The sequence below is a fragment of the Cucurbita moschata genome, unplaced genomic scaffold, assembly GCF_002738365.1.
Source record: "Cucurbita moschata cultivar Rifu unplaced genomic scaffold, Cmos_1.0 Cmo_Scf00052, whole genome shotgun sequence".
Classification (NCBI taxonomy): Eukaryota; Viridiplantae; Streptophyta; class Magnoliopsida; order Cucurbitales; family Cucurbitaceae; genus Cucurbita; species Cucurbita moschata.
Window position 1 is genome coordinate 295,163 of NW_019268568.1, and position 19,207 is coordinate 314,369.

The window sequence follows — 19,207 nt, forward strand, 5'->3', positions numbered from 1 at the left end:
TGTAACTTACAATGATGATTAGTAAAAATAATGACATAGACATGATAACAATTTGGATTAAACGCTCTTAAATCCATGATTGAGGTTGGAAGTTAATTATGATTCCTATGATTCACTCGTGCTTCGATAGTAAGTGAGACAGATACAAAAAGGTGACACTGTAGAATTAAATTCGCTCAAAATAGATCAAACCATCAATCTTCCAAATGATACTCGGTGCATCTATCTTCTAAGCTACGGTCGATATTGAAAATATTGTTCACAAAGTACACTAGAATTTACAACCTCCTACATAAAAATTGTTGAAGGTGGTTTTTACATGGTGCCCCTGAACTTTTCACTTTTTACTCTTCAGGTCGTCCAGTTTGCTTTATTTAAAAACGACCCCCAGAAGCAGATAATAACATAGAATTATTGGGAAGGCAATCAACATTCCAACAACCACCCTAACACAAACAACAAAACAAAGTAAATATTCTAATAATATGAACACAAAAATTCAAAATTAAAATTTTTAGAATATTAAAGGAAATAAAATATTGGGTTTAAATATTGGAGGTTTAAATATAAAAAAAAAAAGGAGCCGAGCCTCGATTAATAGGAGAGGCGTACTTTGTTCGAGAAGAGGTGTTGATGAAAGTCCCACATCGGCTAATTTAGGGAATGATCATGAGTAATACTATCTCCATTCGTATGAGGCCTTTTGGGTAAACCCAGAGCAAAACCATGAAAGCTTATGTTCAAAGTGGAGCCTATCAGACCATGGTAGAAAGTTGGGTTTGTCTAACCATCCATAACCTAATCTTTTAATTAATATAATGCATTTAAATGAAAAATTCTACCAAATATAGGAATATTCTTTTTAATGAAAAGAATACTTACGAAGTACTCATTACGTTTGGGTAAACATTGTATTGCTTAGCAAATACAAATGAAACAACTCCTTGAGGAAAAGCAGCCTGAACAAAAAAAAATATAAAATATAATAATAATAATAATATTAATAAATCAATCAATTAAAAATAATAAATATTATAAAAAATAATTATAGAAAAGTTTAGAGAGTAAAATAGAACCTGAATAATAGCAGTATGCAATACAATCCCGCGAAGACCCACCAGCTTAGATGTGGCGGCGCTGAGCATAGGACTGATGAGAAATCGAACGAGCATGGCAATGGCAACCTCGGACATGGAACAATCGATGATGGTAGGCTGTGCGGCCATGAAAATGCCCAAGCTGAACATGGCCAGCGCCTGGCCTGTGTCTGCAAACATTAACACACATCTTTGCAACACTGTTGGCATTTTTATGCCTTCCCTGCATTGCATTTATATTCATGCCCATTTTAAAACCAACAAATTTAGGGTTTCGTTGATTTAAGAAGTTAAAAAAAATTCAATCCTCCAACCTATCGGTACATATATTTATTTTAATTCATTATTTTTTATTTTTTATTTTCAACCACTATTAAAAATAATTTTTAACCAAGATAAATTTTCAAAATATATATTTAAATTGGATAGTAATAAAGGTTTGAAAATAAATAAATAAATAAATTCACAAACACTACACTTTCGAGATGGGTTTGTAACAGTTTTATTTTTTATTGAATATTTGATAAAACTATTATATAATACAATTTCATAAGAAAAAGATGATATAGTAAATGATTTATTTATGTAATTAAAAAATTTGGGAAGGAAAGGGTTAAAAGTAATGAAAATAAAGGGAAAAAGGAATATACTTGAATGATATGAGAGACCAAATGATGCCGATTAAGCTGGAATAAGTTATGGGATCTCGTGTAATCTTCTTTCCCAACCTAAATGCTATAAGCTTTGTCATTCCACTCCTTTCTGCCCAATTAAACATAAATGGTAAGATTCCACACCGATTACAAACCATTTTTTCATAAAGGTTATCACGACTATCAGGTTACTTGCAAGTGTAGATACGATTTTGGTGAACGGTTATACATATACCCTCATACTGACTTAATATGGAATGATAAAGACCTATCGAGGAAGAAAGCATGTAAAAGGGGTTTGGAACGGGCATGCAACCATGGACAACTGAACAAGCAAGACCGGGATTTCTGTCATGCGGCCATGAGGACAAATATCTAACTTTAGCAATACCTAAAGAGAAAGTCCAAAAGCTCTAGCAAAACCCAAAGAGGACAAACATCCAACTCTAGCAAAACCGAGCTTTACAAATGAATCTCGAAGGGGTGGAGGAGATACGTGTTAAAAACTTTGAAAAAAGAGCTGAAAAGTCCAAAAAAGATAATATCTACTAGTGGATGAGCTTGGAGCGTTACAAATGATATAGAGCAGCGATGTACCAAAGGATCAGTCTCAAAGGGGTGGACACGAGTTAGTGTGCCAGCAAAGATATTAGGCTCGAAAATGAGTAAAATGTGAGATTGAGGAGAACAAAATATTTTTTATAAAAATGTGAAAAAGAGAGGTTTTAAAAATTCAAGGAAAGAATCAGAGGGAAGATATTGGATCGAATAAAGGACAAATTGTGAGATCTTAGAGAGAGAAAGTAAGACATTTTTTACAAGGACCTGAAAAGAGGGTTTAAACTAAGCAAATAGGGGAAAAGGCCATATTAAATACCTGTGGAAGACGAGGTATCCTCCGATGGGAGATCAACTTCCTTCTCAGGCTCCAAAATCAGCCCTACATGTCCAGAACCACCACCACCGTCAGCCGGACGTATCTCTTTCGGCGGAGATCCTCCATTACAATTACCTTCAGAGACAATTTCACCGTCGCGATCAACAGATACAACATTAACCTCTGTTTTCTCCGGAAAAATCTGCTTCAATCCGCTCATATCCACCAAACCACACTCTCCGCCAGGCCTCCGACCCTTCGCCACTGACAAATTCAATCTCTCTGCCTCGACAAATATCCTCGCAGCTCTATACTCGAACAGAACAATCAACACATTGATCCAAATCGCGTTCTGAAAAATCAGAGTCTGAATCATGAAACTAACGGATTCTTGGCCGTACATCGCCGTCGTCATCGGAAGGCCGATGATGAGTGTATTCGGAAGCGAGGACAAAGAGAACACAGTGATCATCCATTCGAGAGAGGCGTTTTTACAGAGGATTTTCCAGAGGAACAGAGCGACGAGGGAGATGAGCTTCTGAAGCGAATCCGCGGCGAAGAGTCTGAGATGGATGGCGAGAAGGTTGTTAGATGAGATTACTTTGAAGGCGAGGAATGGAATGGCTAGGGTTCTGACGAAGCGGTTGATTCCGGCTGATTGCTCGGCGGTGAAGAGTTTGAGCCACCGGACAGTAATGTAGGCGATTGCTAGCGGAAAGTACATAGGGATGATTGCGCAGAGTATCTCGACAACATCCTTGCCGGCGATCATGGCGACGACGGCGGTTTGCTGGTGATGATAATGGTGAAATTTACAGAGCTAGTAAAGAGAGAAGGGTAGCATTTGTGTGTGAGCTTAGTTTGTGGTTGACAGTTGTATATTTATAGGCTCCCAAATTGCATGTACTCCGCCCATCCCGCCCTTTCTTTGAATTTTGTTGTAACAAATTTTTGTCATTTGAATTGCATTTTTAGTGCAACTTTTTTTTTCTTATATTTAAAAAATTATATTATCATTTTTTTAAAAAAATAAAAATTATACTTTAAAATATTTCTTCAAAATAACTAATAATACAATCTGAACGTGCGGCGTCGTGATCTTGACACGCTCTCGACTAGCCTTAAAGAAATCAAGCCCCCTATATATTTTTCGACTCGGCTTTATGGCTTCGTCGGACCTTAGGCGAGGTTTGTCTTCGCCCATCGAACGATCGCTTGTGCGGAATCCAAGCTTGTTCGACCACACACGCCGCCTGCGCGTGCATGTTCAATCGTCTGCGACACATCCGACTTGCCTCTACACTAGGTCAAGTCATTCGGCTCGACCTTGGCTCTACTCGGGCCAAGGTCTCTCAATGCAACGTCGCATCTCATCTCGTCATCAAAAAAAAATTACTGAACAAATAACTCGATCAATTTTGCATTGAGAATCTCCACTCGATACCCGAAACTTTCGGAGAGATGAGAAATGAAATAGGTGGCAGAGACGAGGACGGAAAAGGCTTCTCCGTCCTCGTCTCGTCCCCTCTTTACAAAAATTAGCTTCTTTAATACAATTCCACTATAAACATAACTTTAAACACAAATAGGTTTTAAAATTTTATTGTTTAAAATTTAAAATTAATAATTTTATTAATTAGACTGATTGATTTAGTAGTTAATATAGGTAATTAGAGTTCACCGTGTAAGACCATGTATGGGGGCTGACACCTGCCCAGTGCCGGAAGGTCAAGGAAGTTGGTAACCTGATGACAGGGGAGCCGGCGACCGAAGTCCTGATGAACGGTGATCGTAACTATAACGATCCTGAGAGAGCAAAATTCCTTGTCGAGTAAGTTCCGACCTGCACGAAAGGCTTTTCATGTAACGATCTATACGACTTTGGATTTTAGATTTTGATTTATAGTTTACAAATGTATTATAAAACACATTTTTTAACATTAGAATATAAATGCATATTTTAAAATATGAAATATAATTCTATTTTAATAAATCCCTTATTTTCCAATTAATGTGAATGACGTGACATATTTTGTTATTTTCTTTTTTATAATTTTTGTATTTTAGTGATTTATTTATTTCAAAATTGTGTCAGGTATTAATATTAAAGAAAATCAATTAATTATATAAAACTCTTTCGCAATTAATACAAATAATTATTTATTTTATTATAAATTATTTTTTTACTGCGTTGCTTCTAACCTAATTAATTTTGCTCATCTTTATTAGATCAAACACACTAGTGATATTTACATGCGTGAAATGAAGACTAACGTAAAAACTTCAGTGTAATTACACTTTGACTATTTGGTAATTTTAAATCATTCAATTATATTCATTTAACGACCTCGTGCATGTTGTATATTCATAAGCATAGGGCTACCTCTCTTAGAGATGATGAGTGTGGACGCACATAGTATGATAGTGAGGGTGTTCATGAGGTGCATGACACTAGGGGTTTCGTTGACCTCTGGACGTTGCTTCAGATTAGTGACCAGAGAGGGTTTAGGGAGTGGTGTGAGCCCACCTGAGAACGCACACTCGCACGTGTAGGTCGTGTGTAGGGAAGTACTACACATCCATAGTTGTCCGAGACTAGAGGCTACTCCAAGATAAGAATAGAGATAGGTCCCAAGAGCATAACTGCATGTGTTTGCATTTGCATGGTCCCTTATCGTGGGGCCACTTACTGAGTATTTTCGAAATACTCAGGTCGTGTGCCACATCATTTTTCAGGGTAAAGGCAACGTGCACATGTACGGAGGACAGCTGCATCGCAAGCATAGACTATGACACGTGCATAGGGTAGACTCATATTTAAATTCCTAGTCTTAGGTTAGAATAGGTTCTTTTGCATTTCATCGTTTTAAATTATTTTTTATTTTTTTTTTATTTTCTCTGAACTTCAATGTTTCTTATTAAACACATAAGACCATGACTGTGTTTCTCAGAGAAGAGGATATTTTAAATGTTTTCAAAGTTTATATTATAAATGATATTTTCTTTTAAGAGTTATATTTCCGCATTAGAGATGAGCAAGAGACATTAATAACAACTCTGAGTAGGTAGAATTTAGAGTCGTTACAAAATACACCATCATCAAAGCAGCAAAATCTTCGACATTTTAATTTGACGAGTCCAACGAGCCCAACCAACTTAAACCAACATGCCTACATTAACAAAAACAAAAGTTACCCTTAGTTAAACCTCGTCACGTTACATAATATCACCAATTTAAACATAGCTCAGTTGATTATCTTAAATCATTAACCAATTCCAAAACTCAAACATATAAAATACAATACTTCAATACTCCCCTCACTTTTCAACTCGGAGGTCACGCACCAACCCGAAAGCTTAAGTTAATAAATTTTAGTAGGTATATAATTTTAACCAAGAGGTCATAGTTTCGAATTCTCCAAACCCATATATACAATAACATGGACTCGAGCATATCTCAAAAGATTATCGATTAAATGTTCAATTAATTCGATGAAAAAAAGCATTCATGTGGAGGGCGTGCATGTGATCTACCAAACCCTAATGGTCTATATTCCTTTGACTATGAACACAAAAATGAAGAAAATTCAATGAATTTAAGCACTGATTTTGAAATAAGGAAGCCAGATGGTGATTGATGCATGAGATATGATATGAACATATTAAATTTGCATGCAATGAAGCTCATAGAACGTGTCAATGGAAGGGTGGAAGATTTTGATACCTATTTCATCATACTTCATCTTCTTTATCATTCCTTACAATATCATTCAAATTCAAAACAAAACAAAAGGAAATCGGAGACTTAAAAAGTGAAAATTAGAACTCGAACACTGTCATACAGTTCTAAATCACTATCTAACTCGTTTTAGGTCTATTTTTCATGCAAAATTTTATACGTTTTAAGAACGTTTTAAAACATTTATGAAAGTTAGGAGTATTATTATAGTTAGACACACATGGCTCTTGGTTTTAGTTACGTGTCAATGTGTAAAATTCCCAATTTAAGAATTTGAATATTCTACGGGACACGATAAGTTGATTAACTTAAACTACTCAACCGAAATCATGATTGTTAAAGTTAAGTCATGTTTTTTTTCGATTTTGGTTGGGTTGAATTTTTAAAAAACTGAAAATTTTGGTTCAGTTTGTAAATTGACAGTTTTTTTTTTGTTGGGTCAACCCAATCGGCACGAAAATAGTGTTAGAACTTAATATAATCTTACTTTTCTTTTAAAAATATTAAAATATTTAAAGTTTGTAAATGATGTTAGTAGAGTTCTCTGAATTGTAAATGTTTGATATTTGAATATAATGAAATTGCAGTGTATTATATGTTAGGGATAAATAAGATTTTTTTTTAAAATAAATAAAAAAAAAACCAATCCAACAACCAAACCTAACCCAACTTAAAAATAGAGGGTTATCTTAACGGATAACTTAGATGTGTACCATATGCTCTACACATAACTCATACATGCGAGTATGGACTCATTAGTCCGTTCGCACACCGCTGGTTCAGTTTCCTTGTTGGACGAGCATATTTTGGGAGCTGCTTAAGCCGAACACCCGTTAGAATTAGAAACCCTCACGGCAGCATCAGGTTAAACATAATAATCGTTTCCTATCTGACTGTTGCAGCATTATGATAAACATAATTATCGTTTTTCTACTTGGTCATCGTAGCATTATAATAACCATAATGATCGTTTTCCTGCGTCTGTACTATCATGAAGGGTAATTGGTATCCCGGAAACACAATAATCAGGAGTCCCAACATTTTATAAATTTTTATTATTATTAGTACAATCGTACAAATCTCAAATCCCAATAAATGAGGAAAAAAATTAAAGCATATGTCGTAATTTGAAGAGAAAAAAGAGGCCATAAATGTTGACTTAATTGGATGAAAAAAGCATTCATTTATCTTCTAGGAGACGTGGAGGGCGTGCATGCGATCTACCAAACCCTAATGCTATATATATATATATATATATATATATATATATATTCCTTTGACCATAAACACACAGCAAGAACATTCAATGAATTTAAGCACAGCTTTTGAAGTAAGGAAGCCACATGGTGATTGATACATCAAATAAGATCTGATCCTATTAAATTTGCATGCAATCAAGCTCATAAAATGTGTCAATGGAAGGGTGGAAGATTTTGATATCTGCAACCCGTGCCTCGACCCGAAGCACTTGCACGATGTCGCTCGCTCTGCTGCTGCCACGTGTCACCCAGTAGTGCAAGCAGCCCTTTGGCTCGGCTGGGCGGCTTTCTCGATTGTTTTCGGCTTGACTTGTCATTTTTAGCCTGGTTTCTACTGTTTTGATCCTTCCGAATGTGTTTTTGGTCATGATTAAGGTAATTGATGTCATTTTGGAGCTGTACTTCATATTTATTAATTGATTATTCGTTTAATTTTGAAATACTAATGGAAGGTGATGAACGGTGTGGTAGGAAATGAATCCCGATGACCTTTGGAGCAGCTCTTGAGGAACGGGATCTTACGTAATTAAATTAGAGAATAGTTCGGCCAAGGCTAACCAAGTAAGTGGTCTTACTATAAGATAGGCTAGAAATTGTATGTGTTACAATTATATTTACGATGTATGAGCAATGATGATATACGAGTTATGATATTAGAGGGACCTCATGCATGTTGTATGTACATAAGCATAGGGATACTTCCCCGATGAGTGTGGACGAGCATAGTATGATGAGCACAGTGATCATGGGGAGCATGACACCAAGGGTTCGTTCCACTGACCTTCGAACATCGCTACAGACAGTTAGCTTGACCAAAGAGGGTCTAAGTGGTGTGCGAGCCCCTCGGAGATTCACACTCGCACGTGTGGGTCGTGTGTAGGGAAGTAGTACACACCCATAATTGTCGAAGATTGGGGGCTACCCCTAATATGATATGAGATAGAAATAGGTCCCTACAACATAATTACATATGATTGCGTTTAGCATGACCCCTATAGTGAGGTCATTTAAAGCGCTCATGTACGGATGACAGTAGCATCGAAAGTAGAGACTGTGCACGTGCATAAGATAAATACATATTTAAATTTCCAGTCTTAGGTTAGAATAGGTCGTCTGGCATTTCATCATTTTAAATTATTTAAATTATTTTATTTTATATTTGTTTTATTCTTTTGAATTCTAGTATTTCGTTTGAAACACATAAAACTGACAGTGTTTTCTAGAAGATGAAGTTGTTTTAAATGTTTTCAATGTTTATGATATAAATGATGTTTCTTTTAAGACTTATATTTCCACATAAGAGATGAGTATGAGACGTTACTAACGACTCGTATATAGAAATTTAGAGTCGTTGCAACTGCCATTAGAGCTCTAGATTTTAGATTATGTAGACTAACTTACGATGTAGGCTTGACACGTTCCATGGTCCCAAGGTCGATACCCCGTCACCGTCGCCTTGCACAAGATAACAAAAGAGAAACGTTTTCGAACTCCGCATGCATTTCATTGAGCGAGAGGCCCAAATTTTTCAAACCTTTGAAACCCACATGGGCTAGCCCATTCTCATGTGTGTGTGTGAGAGAGAGAGAGATGGATAAGGGATAAGGTTACGTGGCAAGTTCCATCCAATGAGAAGAGAGGGTTAATCAAAGACAGGCTCCCACAAATTTCCATGGCCAGCAACGACAATAAGCTTAAGCTAAATCCCAAAACCAAATCTAAAAATCTCACCTCATTCATCTTCTTCTCTGCCACTGATTCTTCCACAAGCCAAAGGCAGCAGCAGCCATGGCCACTGCAACCTCCCCCATTGCCAGTCAGCTCAGTTCCAGCTTTGCTTCTTCCACCACCAGAGCTTTGGTTGCTCCCAAAGGCCTCTCCGTTTCGCCGCTCCGACGCATCCCTGCAAGAACACACTCCTTCACTATCAGAGCCATCCAAGCTGATAAGGTAATCTAACCAACCATCATCTCCCAATTCTATTTCATCTGCCTAGCTTTGAGCTTTTTAAGAAATATTTCATGCCAAGTAATGTATACTATTTCAAGGGATACTAACTTAAAATCTCCACAAATCAAACAAATATAAATGTATTAGTTGTATAAAGATGTGAGATCCCACGGTTGTGGAGTGGAGAGGAGAACGAAACGTTCTTTTACAAGGGTGTGGAAACCTCTCCTTAGCTTCCGCGTTTTAAAAACCTTGAGGACACTATTTGCTAGACACTTGATGATGAGTCAGCGAATAATCTGACCCCGGAAAGAGAGTGGATTGGGAGGTCCCACATCGATTGGAGAAGGGAACAAGTGTCAGCGAGGACGCTAGGCCCTGAAGAGGGTGGATTGTGAGATCCCACATCGGGTGAGGAGGAGAATGAAACATTCTTTATAAGGGTGTGAAAACCTCTCCCTAGCAGATGCGTTGTAAAAACTTTGAGGGGAAACCCGAAATAGATAGCCCAAAAAGGACAATATAGCTGTGGGTTTGAACTCATACAAAAAATATCATAGCCCGCCGGGAGAGTAGGCTGAGCCCTAAAAGGAGGTGGACACGAGGCAGCGTGCCAGCAAGAACGCTGGGCCCCAAAAGGGGGTGAATTGGGGGGTCCCACATCGATTGGAGAAGAGCGAGGACATTGGGCCTTCAAAGTGGGTGGATTGTGAGATCCCACACCGATTGGGAAAGAGAACGAAACATTTTAGGGTGTGGAAACCTCTCCCTACCAGACATTTTTTAAAAACTTTGAGAGAAAACTCGAAAGAGAAAGTCCAAAGAAGATAATATCTGTTAGTGTTGGACTTGGACCGTTACATACAACAAGATTTAAAAGAGGTGTTTTGGGAGTGCATTTATTGTTGAACACTTCTCCATATAATAATAAGCTATTGATATTGTTGCAGCCAACTTACCAAGTGATCCAGCCAATCAATGGAGACCCATTCATTGGAAGCCTCGAGACTCCAGTAACCTCAAGCCCACTGATAGCATGGTACCTCTCAAACCTCCCAGCCTACAGAACAGCAGTCAACCCATTGCTGAGGGGAATTGAAGTAGGTCTGGCACATGGTTTTCTTCTGGTCGGTCCATTTGTCAAAGCTGGCCCTCTAAGGAACACAGCCTACGCCGGAGGAGCTGGCTCACTGGCCGCCGGTGGTCTCATTGCCATTTTGAGCATCTGCTTGACAATGTATGGCATTGCATCCTTCAATGAAGGAGAGCCATCCACTGCACCATCATTGACCTTGACCGGCAGGAAAAAGACCCCTGATCAGCTGCAAACCGCTGACGGGTGGGCGAAATTCACTGGCGGGTTCTTCTTCGGCGGGATCTCCGGCGTGATCTGGGCATACTTCCTCCTCTATGTCTTGGACCTCCCTTACTTTGTCAAGTAGATTTTGTATCATCTTCTGTTCCTGCAATGTAACTTCCATGTCTGTGTTAAGGAAACATAAAATTGTATATTTCATGCCAAACCTCTTTGCTAGATCCTTTGTGATTGCATATTGATTTCCTTTCTAGAACTGTTATGTATGCACCCTCCTTCCATTTAAGAAAAGCTATTCTCTTAAGTCTAATCCAAGCCTTGGACGCATCATGGAATGGATCAAAAAAACTGAACACGTTTCCAATACTGACAGCAGCTCCCACTGAAGCAATTGTAGCAGCTCCAACACCCATTTCTTTTGCACCTTCTAACATCTCGGGGTAGATTCTTCCCCTCGTTCCTTTTATCTTGGGCATCAGAATAACGTATGCATGAAAATTCACAGGCATCAGATTCTCCATCTCGTCTCACCAATAATCACCACACGAGCAATGACCGGAGTTAAAATGATGGAAACGATGAATATCTCGTACAATGATCTCCCTGCATAAAAGTTGAGATGTTAACTTCATAAAGTTATGACAATCAGTACATATCCTAAGGTTCTTCATGATTCGGATTGGAATGGAAGAGCCCAAACTGATTAAGCCATAAGCAATTGCAAGCTTTTCACTATGCCAACCAAGAAGCACTTCACCCTGTTCTTCTTCTACATCTTGCATCACCAATTTTACATCAAACAAATACCCAATTTCCTTCAATCTTCCAATAAGCTTGTCTAGATATTCATATATCTGAGCGTGTTGAGGGTGCGATCGATCTCCCGCAACAAAAGAATGGACTCGATTTTTCACATGAATCCAAGATTGACCAGGTGTTTTGCTAATCCCTCTGTGTTGCATAGATCTTCTTGTTCTGAAAGCTTCTTCCCATTTTTGATTGCTGGAGCACATGTTCGATAGTAAAACGTAAGGCCCTTCGTCTAGTGGTTCGAGTCTAAACAATCTTTCAGAAACCCAATTCCCCATTTCGATGTCCTTGTAAAGCTGACAAGATGACAGGAATGCCTTCCAAACTGCATTAAGGTGTGATAAATCATTCTCGTAGATGAATTTCTTGACTTCGTTCAGATGTCCAGCTCGACCGTAAAGATCGACCATACAAGTGAAATGCTCAACCTTAGGCTTGATTGCATAAACATCCTTCATCATGTTAAAATATAGACGGCCATCTTCAAGTAGCCCAGCATGACTGCAAGCTGCTAAAACTCCTATAAAAGTAACCTCATTTGGTATCATTCCCTCATATCTCATCTTTTCAAACAGTCTAATGGCTTCCTTACCTTGCCCGTGTAGAGCACATCCAGTGATCATGGAAGTCCATATCACAACGTTTAAGTAAGTCGTTTGCTCGAAAATTTGACGGGCACAATCCAGACTCCCACCTTTAGCGTACATGTCAATCAAGGAGGAAGTCAAGTGAGCATCAAGCTGTTCCCCTGTTTTCTGAATATATGCATGGATTTGACGTCCAAGCTCAAAAACGCCAGCATTAGAACAAGCGGAAACAACGCTTGCAATGGTAAATTTATCCATTAGAACCCGTTCACGAACCATAGAAACAAAGGTTTTGAAGGCATCTTCATACTTGCCATTTCGAACATATCCAGACACCATTGAGCTCCGTGAAACAATTTCTGTCATCGTGTCGCTACATACAATGTTGAAATCTTGTTTTGTTGCGAAACCGGAAGGCATTTGACTATATATCACCGATGCTTTTTCCAAATTTCCACACTTGATGTACATATTTATCAGTGAACTCTTTACAAATCCATCGTTATGAAGACCACACCTGACTATTCGACCATGTACTTGTCTACCTAGCTCGATAATCAGTAAAGAAGAAACGACACTTAAGGCTATGGAAGACGTAACTTTGTTAAACTCGGGTTCGTTCTCCACCATCTCATAGAGTAGCTCCAATGCTTCATTCAGATACCCACCTTGCATTAGCCCACATATTACTGTATTCCAACTTGCAGTATCTCTGCAAGGCAAGTTTCTGAATAAATCAAGAGATTTGTTAACATCACTACGGACATGCACACCAAGCAATATGTTGTAAGTAGCAGTGCTCTTTTCTCTCATTGAATCAAACAACTTTGTGACATAATCAAATTCATCAAACTTAGCATACAAATCAAGCATTGAATTCTCTAAGACAACATCTAAGCTAACCCCACTTCTGAGTATCCATCCATGAATTCCCTTACCCATTTTCACATCACCCACTCTAGAGCAAAGTTTAAGAACAGTAGACAAAGTAAAAGGATTTGGACAAACACCTTCAACCAGCATTTCTCTAAACAGTTGCAATGCCATTTCAGAACAGTTTACTCTAGCAAAACCGGATATAAGGACCGTCCATGTAAGTACATCTCTGCTGGGCATTTCGTCGAACACTTTCCGCGCATCGTTTAATTTCTCAGATTTCACATAAGAACTCAAAATAAACTTCCTCGATTCGAAAATAGAACCATTCTTGACCATCTTGGCATGAAGGGTATTGGGCAAAGAATCATTTGAAGAGTGGAAGCTACATGACTCGAACAGGTGGTGCGCAGAGAAGTTGAATGGTATGATTTTTTGGGCCATTGTAACTTGAGAAACAGAACGGGAAAGTTTCAGAAACGCAGTAGAAGCAGAGTAACCACTGCACAGATTCATCCATCTCATCTTAAACCACGTTCTTCAATGATAATGGAGGCGAAGGAAAGTGACGATTCTCCAATAGAATTCGAAACAGGGCATTAGAGCAATGAGGAAACAACCCAAAAACCAAATTCAAACCCATGGCTAGCCATATCAAGCAATGGGCAGAGTTAAATCCCCGAAGCCGAACTCACTTCGAGTTCATATGGCTGAATTCGCTCCATAAAGGTGAAACGGACATTAACGAATGAGGATCGAACCCGGCTGCTTTAAAATTTTTCTTCTGAAACCATATTTAAATTAAGTTTATAGGTTTATACTTGTGGTTATTTAAATTTGATCCAATGGATTGGGTTTTCAAGTAGCCGGAAATTTCTAAATGGAAACAAAGTTCATATCAAATTAAAAATGTTGGCTAATGAAGCAATGGTGCGTGAGTGAATCCTATCGACAAGAACGAGAGTTAGACGAAATATTCGACGACCTACAAAGCCAAAAAAGATCATGTAAGACCCAAGTCGAGATATAGTTTCTAAATCTGTAACCAAACATATATCCTCTTGTGTTTTCAAATCATTAAGATCAGTATTAACAAAATTCGCTTAGAGCACGAATTGGGAGAGCACAAAAAGGCCTTATATGAATTTGCTTTTCGAACTATAGAGAGTTAGAATCGGTATATAAATGTATTTTTGTATGCTTTTTGAACAAACAACACACGAAACCGACGAAATTGCCAAAACATCTGACTTCTCCAAAGCTACTAAAAATGTAAAAAAAAGAAAAAGAAAATGAACAGTTGGGAAAGAATTTAGAACAACAAAATGACAGGCAAAAAAGAAAAAGAGTGAATACTGTGGGGTTAGAACTTCTTATAGAGGTGGGAAAAAATAGGAAGACAAGGAGAAGCCAAGGAAGAGCAAGCCTCCAACTGTTGCAACTGTGCCCTGTGATATCTTCGATGCCAACATGCTTCCACCGATCACTGCCATTGATGTGCAAACTGAATGCCCCAAGATGGCTCCCACAGCCACTCCAAGTGCATTCTTGTGTGTTGCTAGCTGCAATACACGCCCCTCCCCCATTAGTTTTGTCTGCCTTAAATTCTTCTTCATTTTTCATATCTTAAACATTCTGAAGTCACTTATTTCGAATATCGAAACCAATTCAGATTCGTGTTATAGATCTCGCTTCTAGAATATAAAACTATTGAAACCATGGTTCAATCCAACTTCCAGTACCAACTAGATGATATCAAGCAAACCAAACATACAATTTTATGAAAGAACTTACAGCAATTGTTGCTATCTGACTTCGATCTCCCCATTCGGCAAGGAAGGTTAAAATAAATGACTGCAAAAGCCAAAGTAATTTCGAGAATCAGCTAAGGAATAACATATATGGAAAATTATATGCATCTGAATAACACAAATATTTACACTAATGGAAGAAGTCAGAAAGAAAAAAGAAAAGAACAATATTGATAGTTTTATGCCAAATCAGTGATATAGTGATTTGTGGACCTCCAAGAATATGGGTGTGCAAAATCGGAGAAAGAAGCGGCGAAAGGTCGTCTTGGATTGTCCAGCCTCGAGTTTCTCCTCTACCTGAACACGTGATTTTTAGAAGTCAACCATTTACAGAACTAACACAAAGAAAGGCTAAAACGGCCACAAGTTTTCTTAGGAAATGAGATAACCATATGGGGACAGATGAAATATAGGTATATTGAATCACTCAAGACATGAAAGACATAAACAACAATATTCAGAATGACTCCAAAAAAATATAAGGTGTAGAAAATAAAAATTTTAAAATCCAAATCGAAAAAGAGCAGATAACTATTTATCCGTTTTCACCATATATCTTCATTTATTAAATAACAGATAAAAGCCTCAAATAAATGTAATAAAACAGGGGGAAAATATAAACTACCAAAGACATCTGTATTATGATCATCTTCATGCCATAGATCGTGAATCACCGAATCTTTTATCACGAAATTCCAATTGAAATAAAAAACTTCAAGATTAAGAAATTATGCCAGACAACAAAGAAAAATGCAGGCAAGAATCAAACAAAATAAAGTTAAACAAGCATCAAACTGAAAAGGTGTTGAAGATATCATACTTCTTCCATTTCCTTTTTCGTTGAAGATTTTGAGTCTGCTTTGGATCTCCAAGCAATGTAAAGTAACCGCAATCCAAAAAATGCATACAGAACTGCAGAATTATAAATATGTAGGCGGACATCACTATAGGAAAAAACAAACAACTATGAAAACTCTAGCAAAAGTACACAACTTAGACAGAAGAGTCACGTTTAACAGGTAAAATAATAAATGTCGTCTCATCCTCTGGAAAGAAGGTACCATTACAACATCCCAAAATGACAAGCAAACGTTGTTTAAGTGATGCATCAAGTCATATCTAATATGTGAAATGCAGGATCAAAAGACAACAGATAAAACCTTCCGACGCTTATAATTATGTTGTTTAAGTGATTCATCACTCCTAAAGTTTTATCTTCACCATGGCATAAATTCATCACTCCTAAAGGTTTTCCTTAATGTCAAACCAGTATGGCACTGTGGCTCAGTTATTTAATTGATTAAGTTAAAATATTGGATTAGATAAATCCATCATTAGAAAATTGGTTAAGTACCTTAGGAGTCAAAGAAGTGGAATGCCTTCCTACAAATACCTTAAAATATGGGAGGTTTAGCTAAAGTAGTCGTACCACCTCCCCTACGAGGAAAAAAAACATGAACCCAAAACTCTAGATTGCATTTCCATCAGAGAAGTAGTTGCCTATAAATTTCTCGTACATAAATCAAACATATGTATATTCATGGTCGTACATAATCTTGAAGTCGAGATATTGAAAATATTAACCAATTTAATTTAGGTCAATTCTTTTTGGTTGGAATGAAGCTACATCAATAACCCATATTGTTTGGTCAGACTCCGATTACAAAATCGCCACTTGCGATTCACCTCCAAACTCTTTCTTACTGCTACAGGTGGTAGGGATATTAGTGATTCGTAAGTCTGCGATTCAACTCTTTCCTTCCTTAGCGGTATAGATGCTTTTAGGAGACTTTTTTTCTTGGTAGCAAGCCTAGGTAGATAACTTTAAAGTCAAGATTTTGTATCCAATCCATCTTTTTCTTTCTATCTGTATACGTTTTGTTTATTTACTTTTATACGTATAGATACCATTAAACCTTGGAGGATCTTTAAGATTTCCTTTTTTTTTTTCTCTTCATTATAGCGAAGGGAGAAGTGTCAAGTGACAACAGCAGGGAATCAGGACGTAACGGTTAATCAGGAAATATATATTAGAAAAGATAGTCAGAGTCAAATAGAATGAATAAGAACATACAGTACTCTACAAATAGATATACTCCAAAGAGTGTAAAATAATATGTATGTACCTGTAGCAGCATTATTGGTATGTTTCCTTGATATCAAATTCGGCACTATCCTACCTAATCCAGTCGAGAGTACCTAATTGACATGGAAATAGTTCTACTCTTATTCACCAGAGAAAGAACTTGGACTTGGAACCTGATGAAAATGAAAGATCTGATCAACTTACTGTCATTACAATCAGGGCACTGAGCGCACCAGATAATACAATGGACTTCGGGTGGCGCATAGCCATAAGTGCAGCTATTATAAACGTCTCATCTCCAATCTACACACATTCATTCTAGAAAAAATTAAAGGAATCGAACTTGAAGAAACAAGCAGTTAGGTCCAAAACCACCATATTTCCCGTTTCCCATCTTTTCGTCTCTTCAGTTCATGTTGGTAATTCAATTGAACTGATACCGCAGTAATACACCCAAACACATATCGGGAATGGACACAATTCTACTGAAATTTTTCACAGAAAGTACAAATGAGAATAGAAATAACAACACCAACCTCACTGACAATTATCATGGACAAACTAGCAAAAAATGCGTCAAAAACTCCAAGACCAACGGAGTCCAGGTCAAGATTAAGATCTTCTGAGTCAACAACATCCTTTTTTGCAGCAATTGTGTCAACGTTGTTCCAGGAAATCTAATGAGAGGAAATACAGACGATAATAACATCATGAAAGAAATAAAACTAGAGATTAAAGAAGAAAAGAAAAAGGGAAATGATCAATTGGGACAACGCATCTTAATCTCAAATTTCTTTACAGAATGGCATATTATGTTCCACAAGATACCCCATACAAGGCAAGAGAATCATTACTCAAAATAGTTAGTTTTACTTACAATGTAAAAGGAAAACAATTATGTTAAAAAGCGCAAAGATCTCAATCCCAATAACCCCCAAACCCCCAAACCCCCTCCCGTCCTGCCATGGCCGGCATCGCAGCCTCACAGCCTCACAGCCTCACAGCCCACCAATAATTTCATAAAATAGCTTCATCCAAAGAAAAACAAGAAAGACAAGGAATCGTACTCACCTTGCTACGTCGACCGAGATCTTTAGGTACATCCAACTCCTCTTTCTCCACTTCCGCAGAAAACACCTGAAAACACCGAACAAAAATTACAAACCAAACCCCCATAAGAACGCAGAAAAGACCAAAAATTAAAGGTAGAGAAATGCGAGATGAATACCTGAACGGAGGCAAACAGAGAAACAAGAAGCAGGAGGAGGATCAAAGAAGGAGAAAAAGAGAGGTTTCCCGTAGGGTTTGAGCGCAAACCCATTGAAGAAAACCGGATCAGTGATTCCAGAGGGAAATAACTGGCGCAGATTAAGCGGAATCTTGCTTTTTTTTTGTAGACAGGGATCTGAATCGGAGAAGAATTAAAGAGGGTGGGATCTATCTCTCGATTGAAAGGAAGATCAGATCTGCATTGCTTTGCTTTGCTTTGCTTTGCTTCGCTTTGCTGCAAGTGCACACCACCACAATTTGAATCCGAGTGAGAGGAAAGGGGAAGATCCTTTCTTGGAAGCTAGAGATCCACCATAGCCCAAACCGTGGAAGCTTTTATTTAATTTTTGTGTGTTGTTCAGAGCTTAATGTTTTGACCAACGGGTTGGAAAGTGGTGAATTAAAAAAGCGTTTATTCCACGGCTGATTCTTACCCTCCCAAAACCGTGTAAGGTCCACCACGGTGTAAAGACAAAACATCAATTTTAATCAAGTTGCATAATTTTTAACTTAAAAAAGCTTCCAATATCATCCCAAATTTAGAATGTGACGTCACAAGTGAGGGTGCCCTCGTCTATTTCGAGCTCTAGGGGAGTCTAACAAGTATGGAAGAATCGTCACTCATTTCGACCTTCCCCTCGAGGCTTTAAAACGCATCTGCTAGGGGAAGGTTTCCACACCCTTATAAAGGTGATTTGTTATCCTCCCCAACCAATGTGGGACATCACAATCCACCCCCCTTCGAGACCCAGCGTCCTCGCTGGCACTCATTCCTTTCTCCAATCGATGTGGGACTACCACCAAATCCACCCCCCTTTGGGACCTAACGTCTTTACTAGCACACCGCCTCGTGTCTCCCCCCCCCCCCCCCCCCCCCC

General features: G+C 38.0%; 3 protein-coding genes across 3 annotated transcripts; 1 reads left to right on the forward strand and 2 right to left on the reverse strand.

Moving 5' to 3' along the window:
- Positions 1–153: 153 nt before the first annotated feature.
- LOC111436245 (auxin efflux carrier component 2-like) lies at positions 154–3,474 on the reverse strand. The gene is made up of 5 exons (XM_023073987.1): positions 2,628–3,474; positions 1,748–1,859; positions 1,077–1,320; positions 883–959; positions 154–446 (listed from the first exon to the last, which is right to left on the reverse strand). Exons 1-5 carry the CDS (start codon positions 3,397–3,399, stop codon positions 371–373), a joined length of 1,281 nt encoding a protein of 426 aa, XP_022929755.1. The 5' UTR covers positions 3,400–3,474; the 3' UTR covers positions 154–370.
- A 5,843-nt stretch (positions 3,475–9,317) lies between these two features.
- Positions 9,318–11,146, forward strand: LOC111436247 (photosystem I reaction center subunit XI, chloroplastic-like). The gene is made up of 2 exons (XM_023073990.1): positions 9,318–9,575; positions 10,526–11,146. The coding sequence occupies exons 1-2, from the start codon at positions 9,414–9,416 to the stop codon at positions 11,015–11,017; spliced, it is 654 nt and encodes a 217-aa protein (XP_022929758.1). The 5' UTR covers positions 9,318–9,413; the 3' UTR covers positions 11,018–11,146.
- Positions 11,147–11,211: 65 nt separating this feature from the next.
- LOC111436248 (putative pentatricopeptide repeat-containing protein At3g23330) lies at positions 11,212–18,749 on the reverse strand. Its single transcript, XM_023073991.1, has 11 exons — positions 18,289–18,749; positions 18,132–18,197; positions 17,597–17,737; positions 17,265–17,363; positions 17,101–17,173; positions 15,795–15,886; positions 15,188–15,271; positions 14,958–15,017; positions 14,541–14,725; positions 14,415–14,435; positions 11,212–13,548 (listed from the first exon to the last, which is right to left on the reverse strand). Exons 1-11 carry the CDS (start codon positions 18,379–18,381, stop codon positions 11,418–11,420), a joined length of 3,045 nt encoding a protein of 1,014 aa, XP_022929759.1. The 5' UTR covers positions 18,382–18,749; the 3' UTR covers positions 11,212–11,417.
- Positions 18,750–19,207: the final 458 nt, after the last annotated feature.

Coding starts and splice junctions, on each gene's coding strand:
- LOC111436248 (XM_023073991.1), bottom strand. CDS start 18,381: ATGGGTTTGCGCTCAAACCCTACGGGAAACCTCTCTTTTTCTCCTTCT. Junction 15,018..15,187: donor GCACACCCATATTCTTGGAG/GTCCACAAATCA, acceptor TGGCTTTTGCAG/TCATTTATTTTAACCTTCCT. Junction 14,726..14,957: donor GTCAGATAGCAACAATTGCT/GTAAGTTCTTTC, acceptor CGTGTATTGCAG/CTAGCAACACACAAGAATGC.
- LOC111436247 (XM_023073990.1), top strand. CDS start 9,414: ATGGCCACTGCAACCTCCCCCATTGCCAGTCAGCTCAGTTCCAGCTTT. Junction 9,576..10,525: donor GAGCCATCCAAGCTGATAAG/GTAATCTAACCA, acceptor ATATTGTTGCAG/CCAACTTACCAAGTGATCCA.
- LOC111436245 (XM_023073987.1), bottom strand. CDS start 3,399: ATGATCGCCGGCAAGGATGTTGTCGAGATACTCTGCGCAATCATCCCT. Junction 1,860..2,627: donor GGATACCTCGTCTTCCACAG/GTATTTAATATG, acceptor TTAATTGGGCAG/AAAGGAGTGGAATGACAAAG. Junction 447..882: donor CCAAACGTAATGAGTACTTC/GTAAGTATTCTT, acceptor TGTTTGTGTTAG/GGTGGTTGTTGGAATGTTGA.